Source organism: Indicator indicator, chromosome 29, assembly GCF_027791375.1.
Source record: "Indicator indicator isolate 239-I01 chromosome 29, UM_Iind_1.1, whole genome shotgun sequence".
Taxonomy (NCBI): domain Eukaryota; kingdom Metazoa; phylum Chordata; class Aves; order Piciformes; family Indicatoridae; genus Indicator; species Indicator indicator.
In genome coordinates this window covers 4,067,196-4,083,559 of record NC_072038.1, presented here as the reverse complement: position 1 = coordinate 4,083,559, position 16,364 = coordinate 4,067,196, and the positions used below count along the sequence as shown (strand labels likewise).

Genomic DNA, 16,364 nt, shown 5'->3' with positions numbered 1-16,364 from the left:
CAGCAAAACAACTCAGACTCAGAGGAAGTTTTGAACTATGCTGCTAATGGCTAACAGGGAGTGGAAGTGCAGCTGGAGAAGCTGATTAACTAGAAAGGATCATTAAAAGCACAGGCATTCCTGAAACTAATGTAAAGGTGATAGAGCTTTAGAAGCTTCTATGTGTTTGGAAGATGAAGTCATCCCCACATTTGATGGGTTTCAGCAAATCAGAGGCTTCATTTCATCACTGCTCAGGCTGACACAAACTACACAGCTCACTATTAATTACAGAAGATCCAAGCAACTCCTGCTGAACAGGACACTTGAACTAAAACAAAGAGCTGAATCACCAACCCTTCTTCGTAAGGGGCACTAATTTCTTCAACACATTTTCTCTCTGTGTTTAAGACAGAACTCAGTGTTGTAAAGGAGTTTAAAATCCAGGAAAGAGACCTGGACTGAACTCCCTTAGTCTAAGCTGACAAGCAATTCAAAAGGCAACTCTGCATTTTGCTATGAGGATTAAACAGGAGAGAGAATGTGACCTGAATATCCCACACGGGCTCAAAAGGAGTTTGAGTCTAGACAAACATGCAACAATCAAACCTCACTTACTGACCATAAGGCACAAGGTTTTCCAGAGGCTCAGGCTGCCTGTTGTCACTGGATACTGGCCACTGGGTGTAACTTCCATCATAGTGACAACTAATGAATTTACTGCCATCCCTCTGCCAGTAGAGGTTCTCCAGTTGCTGAAGAGAAAGACACACAATGAGTGCTCTCCAGAGAGCTGTTAACCCTGCCAAAACCAATGCCTTCTTACTCAAACCCAGATTTGCCAGGCTCTCCCTGCACCTCATCTTCAGAGTGCCCTGAGAGCAGCCTTCCTCCCCTGCTGAACTGACCATGGATGCCATCATTACCTGGCTGCCCAGGAAATGGTGTGTTGCTTTGTTATTCTGCAGGTCCCAGAGGACAATCAAGCCCCTGCTGTATCCAATCAGGATCTGGTCAGGGTTCTTGGGATGCTCCCGAAGAGCTTCCACCAGCTCACACGATCGCCTGGTACAGGAATCCTCTGGTACCCTACAAAAGCAGAAGAGGAAACCAAGAAGGTCATCCAGCAACAACCCAACCTGACTGTAATAACAGTTAAGGTTTAAGAATGAGTAATTAAGCAACACAAAGTTCAAACAGATGAGGATAATCACAATCTCTTCACAAATCCTTCTAGCAGAAAGCAAGCCTTAAGACACCACGCCAGGCCTGCCACATGGACTTGCAGTCAGTCCCATTTTATTCAGGGAAAACCCAAGGTTTACAATGAACCCCAGGACTGTTGCACCAAGGGAAGTTGAAGTTGGATATTAGGAAGAAATTCTTCACTGAAATGGTTACCAAGTATTGGAATGGGTTGCCCAGGGAAGTGGTGGAATCCCCATCCCTGGAGGTATTAAGAGTTGTGTAGAAGAAGTGTTTAGGAATATGGTTTAGTTAAGGACATGTCAGTGGTAGGCTTGGTGACCTTAAAGGTCTTTCCTTTTCCAAGCAATTCTGTGATTTTGTGCCTGGATCCCAGGAGTGTGAAGACAACCTGAATCACCCACCCTGTTCTCTTGTGACCCTTACAGAATAAAGGCAACAGGGAAATGCCAGCAGGAAGCAACAATGACAGGAAGTAGGACAATTTTCAGCAGCACCTGAATCTCCAAAGTGACAAAACCAGCATCAAAATTTCTGCTAATGGTCATTAAAAAAAGGGAAAAAAAATATATAATTACTGCCAAGTGTAATATTTGCTACAAAACTAAACACAAGGGACAGGACAGCAAGGTTTGGAGATTTATTCCAAGTGTCTCTTGTAGAGTTTTGCCTAGGTGCTGCACCTCCACAGTGACAGCACTGGGTAGAGCAGGACAGGAACTGTTACTTACATGGTTACACATAGCAGTACTAAAAGCTACTTTCACAGGAGTCGTGCAGATCTGGACAATGCTTAACACAACAGTGAGGCCCCAAAATTAATCCAGGGTGACACTTGAACAAAGGATTCTGTCTGCTAATGGCATTCCACACCTCTGCACAGCAGTGCCTGTGTGCTCACTCACCGCTGCAGCACAGCCTCAGAGGTTATGGTCCTGTCCTCCAGCACTTTGAACGACGGAAGCTCCACCACAAAGATGTTGCCACTCTCTGTGCCAAGATACAGGACTTCCCTTGAGGAGTGGGGAAGGACAGCTGTTATCTGGGTGGCACTTGGTGGAGACCTGGGAGTGCAAAAAGACTCTCATCAGTTGGATGCAAGGAGACTGTGGTAACCACACTTGAGAGAGCTATGAACTCAGCAGGGATATCTACAACTCGTTTGTTTTATAGGCAGATGTTTTGAGGCAGGCATGATTTTTCTGAAGGAGGAAATCACTAGCTTTAAGGTAAACCATACCAAAAGACTTTTGATAAGCACATGGACAAAGACCCAGACACCTTGTTTACAGAAGCCTCTCTCATTAAATGTCCCCAAAGAAGTTAGAAACAGCTTACCCAACACTGGCAAGATCAAGTGAAAGGAAAAACACAGTGCCACAGTACATTAGAGGTTGGAAGGGATCTCTAGAGATCATTGAATCCAACCCCACTGCCAGAGCAGCATCACTTAGGGTAGTCTGCACAGGAATGCATCCAGGTGGGCTTTGAAAGTCTCCAGAGAAGGAGACTCCACAACCCCCCTGGGCAGCCTGTTCCAGGGCTCTGTCACCCTCACTGTAAAGAAGTTTCTCCTCATGTTGAGGTGAAATCTTCTCTGTTCAAGTTTGAACCTGTTGTTCCTTGTCTTATTACCATGCACCACCAAAAAGAGCTTGGCCTCCTCCACTTGACACCCACCCCTCAGATATTTATACACATTGATCAGATCCCCTCTCAGTCTTCTCAAGACTAAACAGCCCCAGAGCTCTCAGTCTCTTTTCACAGGGGAGATGCTCAAGTCCCCTAAACCATAGCATTAGTTTAAATTTTGACTTAAGGGATCGTTAGCTTTACTTAAGATTTACACACAGAAGTGGGTGCCCAATATTAAAAAGAGATGCCACCCTTTACATTGGTACAACACTCCTAAAAGGTGGTCTCCCAGGCTCTATCCCAGCTCCTGGTTGATCCCCTTTCATGGTTTCACAGTCTGTAAGAACAGAACAAGCCCTAGCTACAACAACATCAGTATTTTCTTCCTTGCTTAGCCCCACACTAGCTCTAAAACCCTCTTGTGGATTACCCAGGTGGCCCTTTCAAGGTGAAGTGGTGCTCCTCCCGCAGCTCAGATGCTCCACTGTGCTGCTTCAGGCTCCAGAGATGCAAGCTGTTATCATCTAGTAATGTCACCAGCTGGCACTACAAAACCACACAACATGCTTTTTTTCAGACTCACAGGATGAAATATAACACAGCAAACCTAGCAGGAAAGTTGCTGCTGTTCATAACTCTGCTCACACAGAACTGGGGAGCCAGCCACAGCTCTTTATCACGGTGGGTACACATTGCAGCAACACTGCCAGGGATTTGGGAGTTAAGGGGAGACAAGAAGTAGCCTAGAGGCTAAAAACCCTCTTCTACAGGACAAAGGCACAGGCTATCAGTGAGGGGGATGACAACGATTTAGGCTTTTGAAAAAGATCAGCCTATGCCTGTAAAGCTCAAGCAGGCAGCTGCAGGCTGTTAGCTCCCCACCTTCTCTCTCAGCACGGTTTGCTGCAACACACCCCAGCTTTGGGTGGGGCTGACAGTCTACTACACCACACTCCTTGCATTCTTCGAGTCCAACCTCATTCTGGAAGGTTGTGTCAGAGTCCTTTCATGAGCCCAGCCCTGCTGGCTGGCTGTTCAAATTGAAGCATTTTACCTGCAGAACCACACCTGGTGCAACACTCCCCATGGGAGTTTCAGTTTATACCATTAGTTAAGCAAACAGACAGCCAAAACCGCCTCAAGAATTCAATCCCTCTCATAGAGAGGCCACTGGTGCTGTACTGGGGGGTGTCAGGCAACTAAGTATGTGGCCATGACACCAGTCTGCCACTCAAGGGAAGGGGAAACAGCCAGCCACAAAGACCTGTGGAAAAATTCTGCCTTCCTATTTTTAGTTTGTGGCAATAGCTGCTCAGCAATCCCCAGGAGCAAGACTCAATACCCCAACACACAAAGGCAAGAAGCTAACAGCAGGTGAGGTTAGCAGCACTGGGTTGAACTCCTGAAAGTAATTAAATCAGTCCAGCTGCAGCTACTGTTCTATCTGTCCTGCAGAAGAAAGACTACCCAGACCCACTGAAAGAATAGGGGCTGCAACAGGAAAAGGAACTTTGGCTTCTGCAGTAGGCTACCTGAACCATTCTGGCCTTATTACCATTCCCAATATGCTGTTGGAGATAAATGACCAACAGTTACAGACAAAAAAGCTACTCTTACGTTTTACTGAGCATCTCCACAGCAACAAGTGCTGCTGAGAGCACACAATACCCAGGGATAAGCACTGCCAACCAAGCAGCATCTTGAATACACCTGGTAAAAGAAGCCCAGTTGCCTGGAACAAACTCAACACCTGTTTGAGGTCACCACAAGTTGCAAGGTACTGCAAATACACTTACCTGATCAGGTATAAAGTGAATCTGCATTACAGTATTGTTTTCTTCATGTAAACCCATGAACTCCACCCCAGGAGCACCATATCTGGAAGAGTTTGTTGAGGATCTACAGTATTGAAGATGACCCACAGCTACAATTAATTGATAAGAAGCTTGCTAGCAAGCAAGAAAGATAAAAAGAGATTAGATTGAATCCACGGTAGAGATCCAGGCTGGGAAAAGAACCAATGCAAAATCCACTTTCCTTTTACATGCTCGTGGCAGGTTTTGCACGCTGCAGGAGAACATAGAAGTCTGCTTCATCCTTTGGGCATATGCAGAAGAAGTGTCTGGACCCTGGTTTGTGTTTTTTAGTTTGTTTGGTGTTTTTTTTTTTTCTTTTGTTTTGTTTTCTCTCAGAGACGTTTAGTGGTTTCCCAGACACTACAATCCTGCTTAACTAATTTGTAACCAAGAGACAGACGGCTACCGCCTGCGTGTGGAGTCCAGCCTCTGAACACACAAACACCACCAGGAATGAATGATTAAGCAGGCAGAGAGAGCACCAACTTTTCCTTTCTGAGCTGAGTGGCATGCCTGGTTTACAGCTTGCCTGGCTGGGACTGTGCCATGGGAATCACCTCAGTGTCTCATGTATACACATGACTAACTGAAAAAAAAAAAAAAAAAAAAGTCATTACCTTCAATGTTTAGGTCTTGAATGCCTGCATGGTCAAAAACTCAGGAAGCTGAAAGCATTTCTGACTTAAGTTTTAACCTTTGAAATAGAATTGCTTACAGAAGGGGAAAAAGGGAAAAGAAAAAAAGAGAACCCTGCCCCAAATATTTAAACAACCCTGGAATTTACAACATGAAGGATTGCTAAACATAGGCCAGATCTAGTTTGACCTTCTGCATTGCAAGAGCAAGGAGTCTTGCCTAAATATCTGCATCAGCTCAGCTTCTGTTTGAGCTGTAGTTCAGCTCTGGGCAAGATAATCCCCTTCTGATCAAACTTCAAACCTAGGCAAACTATTCCAGCATTCTAGGCCCCCTTGCTTGCAAATTTATACTCAGTTTAACTTTTTTTTTTTTTTTTTTTTACAGTGTCTTCAAAAGTTGCACTCCCTGATGTGGTCAGAGAAATGTAGCCCAAGTTGATCAAAGGGATACAGCTTGATGGCTCCTGATCGTGTTCCAATGGCCATAAGGCGGAGGAATGGGCTGTAGCCCAGTGCACTGGGCTGATGGGGAAATCCATGTTCCACAGTCTGGGAAGAGAGAAAGACAGAAAAATCACAATCAGCAGCATGTTGTACACAGTTGAAAGCCAGAAGTTAAAATATGGCATGGCAGTCTGCAATACAGCACTTAATGGCAGCTTCTTCTGTTGAACAGTGATCAAACACAGGTTAGATTTGCTGAACAGCAGCCTAAGGATGAATCTGTTCCAAGAAATAACTCCCCTGGCTCTGCAGCCAGGATATGCAGAAGTGTAACAGAAATGAGAGAAACATTCTGCAAACAGTAAGCCAAGCAGTAACCCTCTTTATGGTGAGAATTTAACTAACTCTGCACAAGCCCAGCTTACTCAGCCACCACGATACACTCCATCACTCCACGTCAACTTTACTCCTGTAAACCAACTGCTCAGCACAATTCCAACATCTACCCATTGTAAGGTCAGCTTTATCTGCCAAATTCCACACAGGGCAGCCTTCATGACCTCCTCCTGTTGACTGACATCAAGAAACAGGGCAAAGCTATGAAGAACATCAGTGCTCTTCCAGAAAACTAAACAGATTTCCTGTGGGGCAGTCAGGAAAGCTAACATAACCAAGATCCAATTTCCAGAGGTAGCACAGAAGGCTGGAATTTTATGAGAGCAGGAGCCAGCTCGGCCACCTCAGTCTAATTCAAAGCCATTTAGCAATGAAAAAGATGTCAGTGAGTGTCATGGGGAGCAGCAGTATGTTGCTTGGCCTTAGTGGCTTCCCTGAAGTGCAATTTACACTGCACCAAGACAAATCATAGAATGCATCAGGTTGGAAGAGACCCTCAAAAGTCATCTTGTCCAACCCCCCTGCAGGTGAGCAGGGACATCTTTCACTACATCAGGAAGATGTGGAGCATGCTGTACACACCACACTTAGCACAACCAATGCATTCAGACTGGACTAATGTCTGCCTTACTTACAGGATGCTGCCAAGCTGCTGGGCAAATAGCTCAGTGGAGTTTTTGGAAGTGCTAATGTACAGCTATTATCATCCCCAATGGAACAAAGCTGGAAGTGGATAGATTCAGGCTGGACGTGAGGAAGAAGTTCTTCCCCGTGAGAGCCTGGAATGGGTTGTCCAGGGAGGTGGGTGAGGCCCCATCCCTGGAGGTGTTTAAGGCCAGGCTGGATGAGGCTTCTAGTGCCTGGAGGGGCTCCAGGAGAGCTGAGGAGGGACTTTTGACAAGGGCTGGGAGTGACAGGAGGAGGGACAACAGCTTTGAGATGGAAGAGGGGAGATGGAGACTGGAGATCAGGAAGAAATTCTTTAGGGTGAGGGTGGGGAGACACTGGAGCATGTTGCCCAGGGAGGCTGTGGATGTCCTCTCCCTGGAGGTGTTCAAGACCAGGCTGGATGAGGCCTTGAGCAGCCTGGGCTGGTGGGAGGTGTGCCTGCCCATGGCAGGGGGGTTGGAACTGAATGATCCTTGTGGTCCCTTCCAACCCTGACTGATTCTATGATCCTTCACATGAAACAAGCATGCCTGAGTGTTCAACAACACAGAGCCATGTACAGAGAGGTACCTGTGTGCCCAAAGATTCATGTAGCCACTACCTGGAAAACCCTTATAGTCCCAGCTTCTGGAATATACATTCTTTTAAGGCAGGCTGTTATGAAACAGCCTCAGGACCACTCACATAAAATAAATATAGAATAAGCAGAGGACTCTCCATCTACAGGAGTTAGTACTTGTACCTCACTCCCATCCTCATTTCCATCATCTTTTTGAGACAGAGCTACCACATCACTTGGCTTTGTAGTTTATTCAGCCTAAAAGTAACACCTGGACTTTATTTCCTGCAGAGTGATTTCCCACACAGCCATTTCCCAACTTAATCCCTTGCAGGAGAATCACATCAAGCCAGTTTCAGTTCTGTGGTCATGCCATTAGCCTGAGGTACTCCCAGCTGCTACAAAGGAGTTTAATGCCCCTTTTACAGTTCCTGCTCAAAGACACAGGCATAGGCGGGGATGTCTGACTGCATCCTCTGCCAGATTGCTTCGGTTTTGGCTGTTTGATCACAATTCACAAACTGTAAAAACAGGCTTCCTTCCTCTAACTCATCACTTACCCCAGTCTGAGGTCCTGTTAGGGGATGAGGAGCTATTGTAGAAGATTACAAACTGGAAATATTGGAGCAGTTCACTTACCAACTCCTAAGACTGGGCAAAGGAGAAGTTTCTGCTTTTTAACCTTTCATATGTAGTAAACCAAGATTAGCACTACTGCCTCCAAGACCACTGAGTTTATTTCCCTTTATGATAACTTCATCTCCAGCCTTGCTTATTTCTGTTCTAAGAAGGCAATTTAAGTGTTATCTTTTAAAAACAACTTTTGAGAAGTCAAGCTTTTCAATGTCACTCTGGAAACAAACCAACCTTTGCTTAGCTACAAATCTAAAACTTCCTAGAGGAGACTGTAGGAAATCAGGAACTTATTTATGGACTCAGAATTGGAACAGGGCAGCTTCCTAATCCAGCACAGGCAAGAGAGGAATTTCTTTGTACTGTGACAGCTACTGAGCTAAGACAAAAGCTTCCAAGTTGTCAAAGCTGTGGGAGTATGAAGCCACAGCACATAATTCTGGCAACAAGATTGAAGGTAACCTTTCATCTAACAACAAATGAGACATTTAATTGAACCAGGTGTAGAATGGACATCATTCCACTGCCCTCTAAAATAGAGTGAGAAGCTTGTTAGGGAGACAGCAAAATAATTCCACTATTAGTTTTAGTTCTAGCCTGTTGACAGTCATGACCTCAGCACACCTTGGTGCTATTTTCAATTAAAACATCAATTAGAAACTGTATTTATTCTAAATTTCTTCCAGCATGAAAAGATAAAAAGATTTAGCATAATTCTCCTAACAGAAAACCATGACTTACACCACACTGCACTGCCTGGTAGGAAGCTGTCAATGCTGGCTTTAATATTTGCCTAATTATACCTTAGCTTTGATGTGTTAATTTGTAAACACATTAGACAAGTCAATAAAAGCTTTAATTTTCAAGTTATGAGAGCTATGAACTGATAACTGAGTGTGCACCATTTAGGAATCATAATCAGAGGAGGGCAATTTTTTTTCCTTCAGGTTTTCCTTCAAGAAAAAAATTAACCCCCACATAAAACTTTTCAAAAGCTACAGCAACTCTTACATCCAGGAGTAAACTGTTAGTAACAGAAGGACCCTGCAGAAAATAGTCCCACATGCAGAAGCACAAGGAGAGAGTTATCAGTAACAATCACAGTGTGTTATTGCTTATAGAGTAAATCTGCTACTGGTTTCTGATAGCTTTGGATTCTTCAACCAAGGTGCCCACACCACATCATGAAGGTAACTCCAGCCTATGTCACTCATTTGTTTCCACAGCTGAGCAGGAAAGGCATCAGAGTGGCTTTTGGGCAGTAGCTGACACCACCAGGGCCAGGCATTCACATTCACTGTACTGATCACTCAGATCTTTTTCCTGTGCTTCTTCACACCCTGGTGTTAGATGACATCAAGTCAGCTTTTCAGCCAGCCTCCTTTTCCTCCCCTCTCTGGAGCAGCTTTCATCAGCCCATCCTTTCACCTGCTCAGCAGGTAAACCCAGCAAGGGGGAGCCAGGGGGGCAGAAGGCAGGAGAGGTTACAATGGAGCCTTTCAGCAAGGCTGAAATAAGAAACTAAGAGTGCCCAGAATGTGCCCTCTTCCTCAAAAGAGCCTTTGTCTCTTTGAAGAAAGGTAGGAGCTTTGGGTTTCGTTCTCCTGAGACCACAGATTTGTCAGACTCAGTAGCAGTGAGCTGGGTGTCAGCAGCATTAAGGAACAGAAATGCTTCGTGTCAGTCGTATTTACTGCAGGAAAAATGCAGCCAAACTCAACAGCTGTTCCCAGCCCACACTAAAGCTGTGATGATCAAACTGGGTGCTGCCTCCCCTCCTTTCATGCTTCTCCACTTCTCCTCTCAGATTGTTTTATGACAAAGCAGAGACAAACCCAACCACAGGCAATACAAACCCTGCACCTTTGTTAATGTGTCTTGTGAAGGAACAATGAAGCTTGTAGGTGTTAAATCTACTTTGCATAGACACTAATTCAGACTTAAGGTAAAGCTATCCATCACAGCCAGTAGCAAAGGGTTAGGAAGACTGAAAAGAGGGAGGAGGGAAAAAAAAAACCAAACCAAACAAAACACAAAGCCATAAATTAAATGCAATGCTCCCAGTCTGGTAACATTCAGCTGTAAGACAGGCTGGTTCACCTGTGTGTTACCCATCATCTTGTCTGACAATGCCAGCCTGGACATGTTTGTTCTGCAGGGATTGGGCTGAGCCAAAGGCATCCAAATACTACCTTCCAAAAGCAGGATAAACTTCAAGAAGCAGACTGCCAAGTCCACATACCTTATCCCTCATCCTATCCACTGAGCTAAAAACAGATTCTTGCAACAGGTACACACAAGTATGGGAAGTTCTTACTCATACAGAGAAACAGATATGCAGAGCTAAGGGACTGGCAGAATTCAGGAAGGTGTTTTTTGAAACAAACAAGTCTGAGGACAGTTTGAAGAGCCAGTCCAGTGGTCAATCAGTCCATTAAAACCATCTGGACCACCTCTTACCTGGAGCAGAAACGTAAGAGGGAAGCAGTAAAAAGATCACAAAATATTTACACTTGAGGGATTAAAGCAAACCAAAAAAGCCACCAGAACTAATTAACAAGATCTTTTTCCATTGAAGTCCTTTACTAGGTCAGCATGGCCAAAGACATTCCACTCTATTGACACTAAACTTGTGTGGCAACATCCACTCACACTCAGCTCTAGTGTAAACAATGAAACAAAGGCAGGGATCCCCAGCACTTGAAGGGAGAGACCTTCCATTTAGTCACCACCAGCACCACACACTGCAGAGGTGCAAAGACACCAGGGCAGCTTCTCTCATCAGCACCTTTACAGTGCCACAAAATAATTCCCAAGCAGGTTCTTATCCAGAAGCGTTCCAAAGACCTCAACTAATAAGTGTTTAAAAACCTGCTTGCCAACACTACTGTGCTTGCTTTACTAGCAGGAGACAAGGACAGCTTTGGCACAGAAAGGACTACAGTTCTTAGCTCCTTGAAGGCACAGCCTTCAAGAGGTCAGAATTGAAGTCTGACTTTCCCACATCATAGAATCATATAGAGCCATAGAATGGGTTGGGTTGGAAGAGACCTTAAAGATCATCTAGTTCCAATCCCCCTGTCAGGGGCAGGGACACCTTCCACTAGACCAGGTTGCTCAAGGTGTCATCCAACCTGGCCTTCAACACCTCCAGGGAGGAGGCAACAGGTAGACTGAGATCACAGGCTCACAGGATGTTAGGGGTTGGAAGGAACCTCCAGAGATCATTGAGTCCAACCCCCCTGCCAGAGCAGGACCATAGAATCCAGCACATCCACAACACAGGAACACATCCAGATGGGTCTTGAAAGCCTCCAGAGAAGTAGACTCCACAACCTCTCTGGGCAGCCTGTTCCAGTGCTCTGTGACCCTCACAGTGAAGAAGTTCCTCCTGATGTTGAGGTGGAACCTCCTGTGCTGGAGTTGATATCCATTGCCACTTGTCCTATCCCAGAGTGCCACTGAGCAGAGCCTGTCCCCTTCTTCTTGACCCCCAGCCTTCAGATATTTATAAACATTTACATGTCCTCATTCTACCTAGCTATGAGCAGATGTTTATTATATCAAAGGGTAGGGGTTCTCAAATGATCCATTATCTCTGGAAATACTGGACTAGGACACACAAGTCACAGGAAAAACAACAACAAAACAACTTTATGAAAAAAAAACAAAACAAACCCACAAACCTTGTCATGTAAAAGATTTGATAGAATGTTCATTTCCTTTCCAATTACGTTCATTTCCTTTCCAATTCTTGTTAGAAAAGAACAAGTTACTGGGGCTTAAATAGTGCAAATGCATGTTGTAAGCCCTTTAATTACCAAGTTGTTAATGAGAATAAACCATTAAGGAGGTGACTACTTTGGACACTTCCTATAAACAAGATGCAGTATTTACCTTCAGGACTGAATCAAGTGGTGTGACAAATCCTGATGTCAACTCCTGATGTATCAGGAAGTTTCCCTCAGCTGCAGCATCTTGGTCTTTCAGCCCTGTTTTGCATCAGCCAAATTAGTCTGTCTCTGGCAGGTGAAGTTTAGCCAAACATTCTCATAGGAGAAAGGCATATTTGAGGCACAGACACCCCTGACACAGCAGAGGTTTTTCCAAGGCATATACAATTTTATACACTTATGAGCAATTCTAACCCATCCCTGGGATGCCTTTTCTGAGGCTGGCATTGCATTCAGCTAAATGCAAGCAACTCAGTCCTGGTCTTTTATTTACTGGAACTTTTACTGCATCTACACCAGCATTTCCTCATGGCAGCAAGAAGAGAAGCCTGAAGCATTCTTGAGTTCCTTCTGTCTCCCCACTGGGAGGGAGGTTTACATGGAAATGGTGCATTTTAGTCCCAAATTACAGTGAATCTTTCATCCACTTTATGTACCCACACCAGAGTTTTAATGAATCAAGGAGGTCATTTCCTAGGCTGGCTCCATTTATCCATTTCACTTTTCAGCAGAATTCCATTTAAACCTTGGAAATACAACAGCACAAATACATTTCTGATACTCAGTGAAGGTGTAAGTGGCCATTAGCTCAGCAATGATTTAATACTAGGCATTTACAAAGATGAAAGCACTATGCTCCTGGCCTGGGCTCAAAACAAAAACACCCAGAGTGCTGGGTAGATAGCACCAGTCCAGGGCTGTGTCCTCCTCAGAGGGAAGGAAAAACACCTAGATGCAGACCAAGATAATAGCAATTCATTATTAATGGCCATTGTGCTGCCTAGGTGCTACCACATTTCTACCACAGGCTTTAAAATTCACATTTAGAAACAGAGCCACACTTACAACCCCAAAGTCTAGGAAGGGAGAAATACCTCTGGTTTCAGATCTGCCACAAGGTGTGGCTTACACAGAACCATCATAAAATGGCTTAGGTTGGAAGGGACCTCAAAGATCATCCACGCCAACGCCCACCACAGGCAGGGACACCTCTCAACTAGACTTGGCTGATCAAGGCCTCATCCAACCTGGCCTTCAACACCCCCAGAAAGAAGACATCCCCAGCTTCCCTGGGTAGCCTCTTCCAGAGTCTCACCACCCTCATACTGCAGAACTTCTTCCTAAGATCCAGTCTAAACCTACTCTCCCTCAGCTTAAAACCATTCCTCCTTGTCCTATTGCTAAGACACCCTTAGGAAGAGTCCCTCTCCAGCCTTCCTATAGGATCCCTTCAGGTATTAATAAGGTCCCCCTGGAGTCTTCTCTATGCTGAACAACCCAAGCTTCCTCAGCCCATTCTCACAGCACAGGCTGAGACACCTTAGCAAGTCTTTGGAAGATGGATCTATGGACAAATACACCTTAGCAAGTCTTTGGAAGATGGATCTAACATCAAGGTCCTCACAGCTCTCCTCTGAAAACTAACTCCTGCTGCACATCTCTGCCTGCCAGAGCTCAAGGCCATGGTCACACCGTAGTGTGCAGCACTGCCTGGAGGTCCCAAGGAATAATCAGTTGCAGTAGCAGGTTGCTCTCTGCATTTCTGTTGCTGATGTACCTTTAGAATGATGTTGACTTTCATAGCAGTGCTGCACAGACTCCCTGTGACATAAGCAGCCCCAGCACACAGCAGGGCAAACCACACAACACTGAGTGCATAAAAGCTGCTGAGCAGATCTCTTCTTTCAGCAAGTGCCACTCAACAGTATGACAACATCCTTTCTCTTACAAAAGGAAAGGCAGGACTGAGAACATGCTCCTGACCCCAAAGAAAACCAGTCAGGCACACTTGGGGGTGGGGGAGGAGGACAGAACTGAGGGGAAAAAAAAACAAAAACAAAAGGAGCAAACCACCTCTCCTAAATTTAACTTTTCCACCCACACTCAGGTAGGTTTTGCTTCCCTTTACACCATGCAGTGGCTCAGGATAATGCTGCCTTGCACACACACACATGCCTTGAAGTTTGAGGAAAACTCTGTACCTTGTTAAACTGGAAAAGGTCACGTTTGAGCCTCTCTCTCACTGGATCATGTCCGGGTCTTAAGAACCTTCTCATCTTCCTCGCTGTAGTATCTTGGCACCAAAAATCCTAACAACAGGAAAAGAAAAAAAAAAAAAAAAAAAAAAAAAAAAAGAGCAAAGCACATAAACAAAAGCAGCCTGAGAAGAGCAGCAGGCAGAAGTAGGTTGGTTATTTTGGTTTTTAGCAGGTAACACAAATCAGCCAGGGCAGAACAAGACAACATCGCTATCGAGTAACTAAAACCTGACACCACCATGGAGCAGCAGCATCTCTGGTGCAGGTCTTACATAGGGACCCTTTTCACACTGCTGAAGCAAAGCAGCACAGAAAAATCAGGAGGATTTTAGAAGTTGTTACACTTGGCCATTTTGGGATCACTTCAGTTGACCTTATCCAAAGCAGAGGCAAGCAAAACTGCAGCACCTGCATGAACATAAAGACAAACCCAACCTAAAGGCTAACTCCCAGGCTCCCAGGCATTATTGACTAGTATCAGTTTTCACCTCAGGTAACCCTCCAGCTATTGAGCTAAAAAGAGAAAGAAACCCATTTTAGCTCACTCCACGGGTAGGGCAGAAAGGGCACTGTGCTGCCTGCAGGGCAGCTGCATTAATTATTAACTTGCTTTTGTAAAATATCAAGCCTAACTCCCTGCTCAAGGTGGGGGCAGGGGCAGGAAATCTTGCACCTGCAGTTCAGTGCCCAAGCCTTTCAGCCCATCTCACTGCCTTGTCTCTCACAGCACCAGCAGGATCCAAGCAGGACAAATTAGAGCAGACTTGTGACCTAGCAATCACACCAGGGGAACCAGGATACAGCCTCACATTCTGTACAGCTCCAGAGAGTCTTTGTCACATCTCCCCTCTGCAGAGGTGGTAAGTGGCAAGTAAAAAAAACTCTGCCCACTCAAGAGCACAGGTGTGAATCACATCTGACAACTTACTTGCCCATAAGTGCTCCTGCCTGCCCTGGCCATCTTTCACAAGCTCCAGGTTCCAGTGTACAGTCAGCTTGGCTGTTCATGAAGCAGCTACTAGACACCCCAGTCAGGATTTTATTGTAATCTGTTAGACAGGAAATTCCAGCAATTCACCAGCTGCTGTGTACACAGCACACATGCACAATGGGGGGTAGAACTTCTGAGGTGCAACGAAGCATCAGTACAGATATTCTTTTCTGCAGGAACCCATCATCAGAAGAGCTACAAACACACAGGGCAGGGAGCAGCAAGGAGAAGGCTGGTGTCACAAAGGAGTGCCAAAAGGATTGCCAAGGGGAACAGAGAGCCCTGAGCCCTTCTTCAGACTGTGGGGCTTGAGGGTGATGGAGGGATGAGAACTTTCTCTGCCTGCGTAGATGGGAGTAGCACAGCTGGCAAACATTAGGGTGGTCTTTGGTTAATGACTTCAATCAGCCAGCCATTCCTGAGGAGCTTGAATTATTTTTTCAAATAGTTTCTGGCAAGGCCTTACCAGCTGTGAAGAACAAAAAAAAAAAAAAAAAAAAGTAATATTACAAACAGGATGCTCCACATCCATCTTTTGAGAAGTCCCTTTAGAAACTCCCCTGAACCAGAACTTGTACCTCTCTGGTGCACTCCCTGAACCAGAACTTGTACCTCTCTGGTGCACTGCTCTCCTTTTAGCTTTCCTGTTCATGCTCCAAGGTCTCCAACCACCCAGACAGTACTGTCCAGAGCCCACTAAGAGGACTGCAATGCAGACCTGGTTCAGAAGACAAGATCACATCAGCACCAAGAGCCTGAGTCACTTAACCCTCCACCCCAGAATCTCTAGCATCTCCACTCACCACAGAGAAAAGTGGTGCTGAGCAGGCAGCTACAAGCATCTGTGTGTGTGAGCCCTGCCATCAGCACACACAGGGGTGAAGAATGTGCAAAGAAACACACAGAGCAGGGCACCCCAAAAAAGAAAGGAAGGATACAAATGTCGTTTTCTTGAAAGTATATCCTCCCACAGTGATTCAGGTGCCTCAAATGACATCACAAGTCCTCTTTCACCAGACCTTCATGACAGAAAAAAGGACATATTCACACAAGGGTGTACTTAAGTTAGCAAAAGTTCCAGAGCAGTGACAAGCTGCTGTGCTTGTGCTCAAGGAGAGCATATCACACCCATGTAGAACACACAACTTGCCCTTAGCCAGACAAGGAAAGGAAAGTGCCAGAGACCCACCCTTTCCCACTGTCAATCAATATCCTGGATCCTGTTAAACTAGGCAAACCCACAGAGAAACTCTACTCATTATCCTCCCCTCTTAGAAAAGAGATCTCCTCAGCTGTGACAACAAACCCACTGCTATGAGCAAAGTAAAGAACAGGCTTGATCTGAGACACAGCTTCAGATTTAACA

The 16,364-nt window shown here is 45.3% G+C and overlaps 1 protein-coding gene across 2 annotated transcripts in view; it reads right to left on the bottom strand.

Moving 5' to 3' along the window:
* The window catches only part of LLGL2 (LLGL scribble cell polarity complex component 2), a 29,800-nt gene extending 15,775 nt beyond the window's left edge, over nt 1-14,025 (bottom strand). For both annotated transcript variants that reach the window (XM_054393697.1, XM_054393698.1), the window contains exons 1-7: nt 13,951-14,025; nt 5,766-5,863; nt 4,617-4,698; nt 3,251-3,366; nt 2,091-2,249; nt 906-1,068; nt 602-734 (exon numbers count right to left, since the gene is read on the bottom strand). In XM_054393697.1, the coding sequence (XP_054249672.1) occupies nt 602-734; nt 906-1,068; nt 2,091-2,249; nt 3,251-3,366; nt 4,617-4,698; nt 5,766-5,863; nt 13,951-14,025 (826 nt within the window). The remainder of the gene's footprint in view (nt 1-601; nt 735-905; nt 1,069-2,090; nt 2,250-3,250; nt 3,367-4,616; nt 4,699-5,765; nt 5,864-13,950) is intronic.
* Between the last annotated feature and the right edge of the window lie 2,339 nt (nt 14,026-16,364).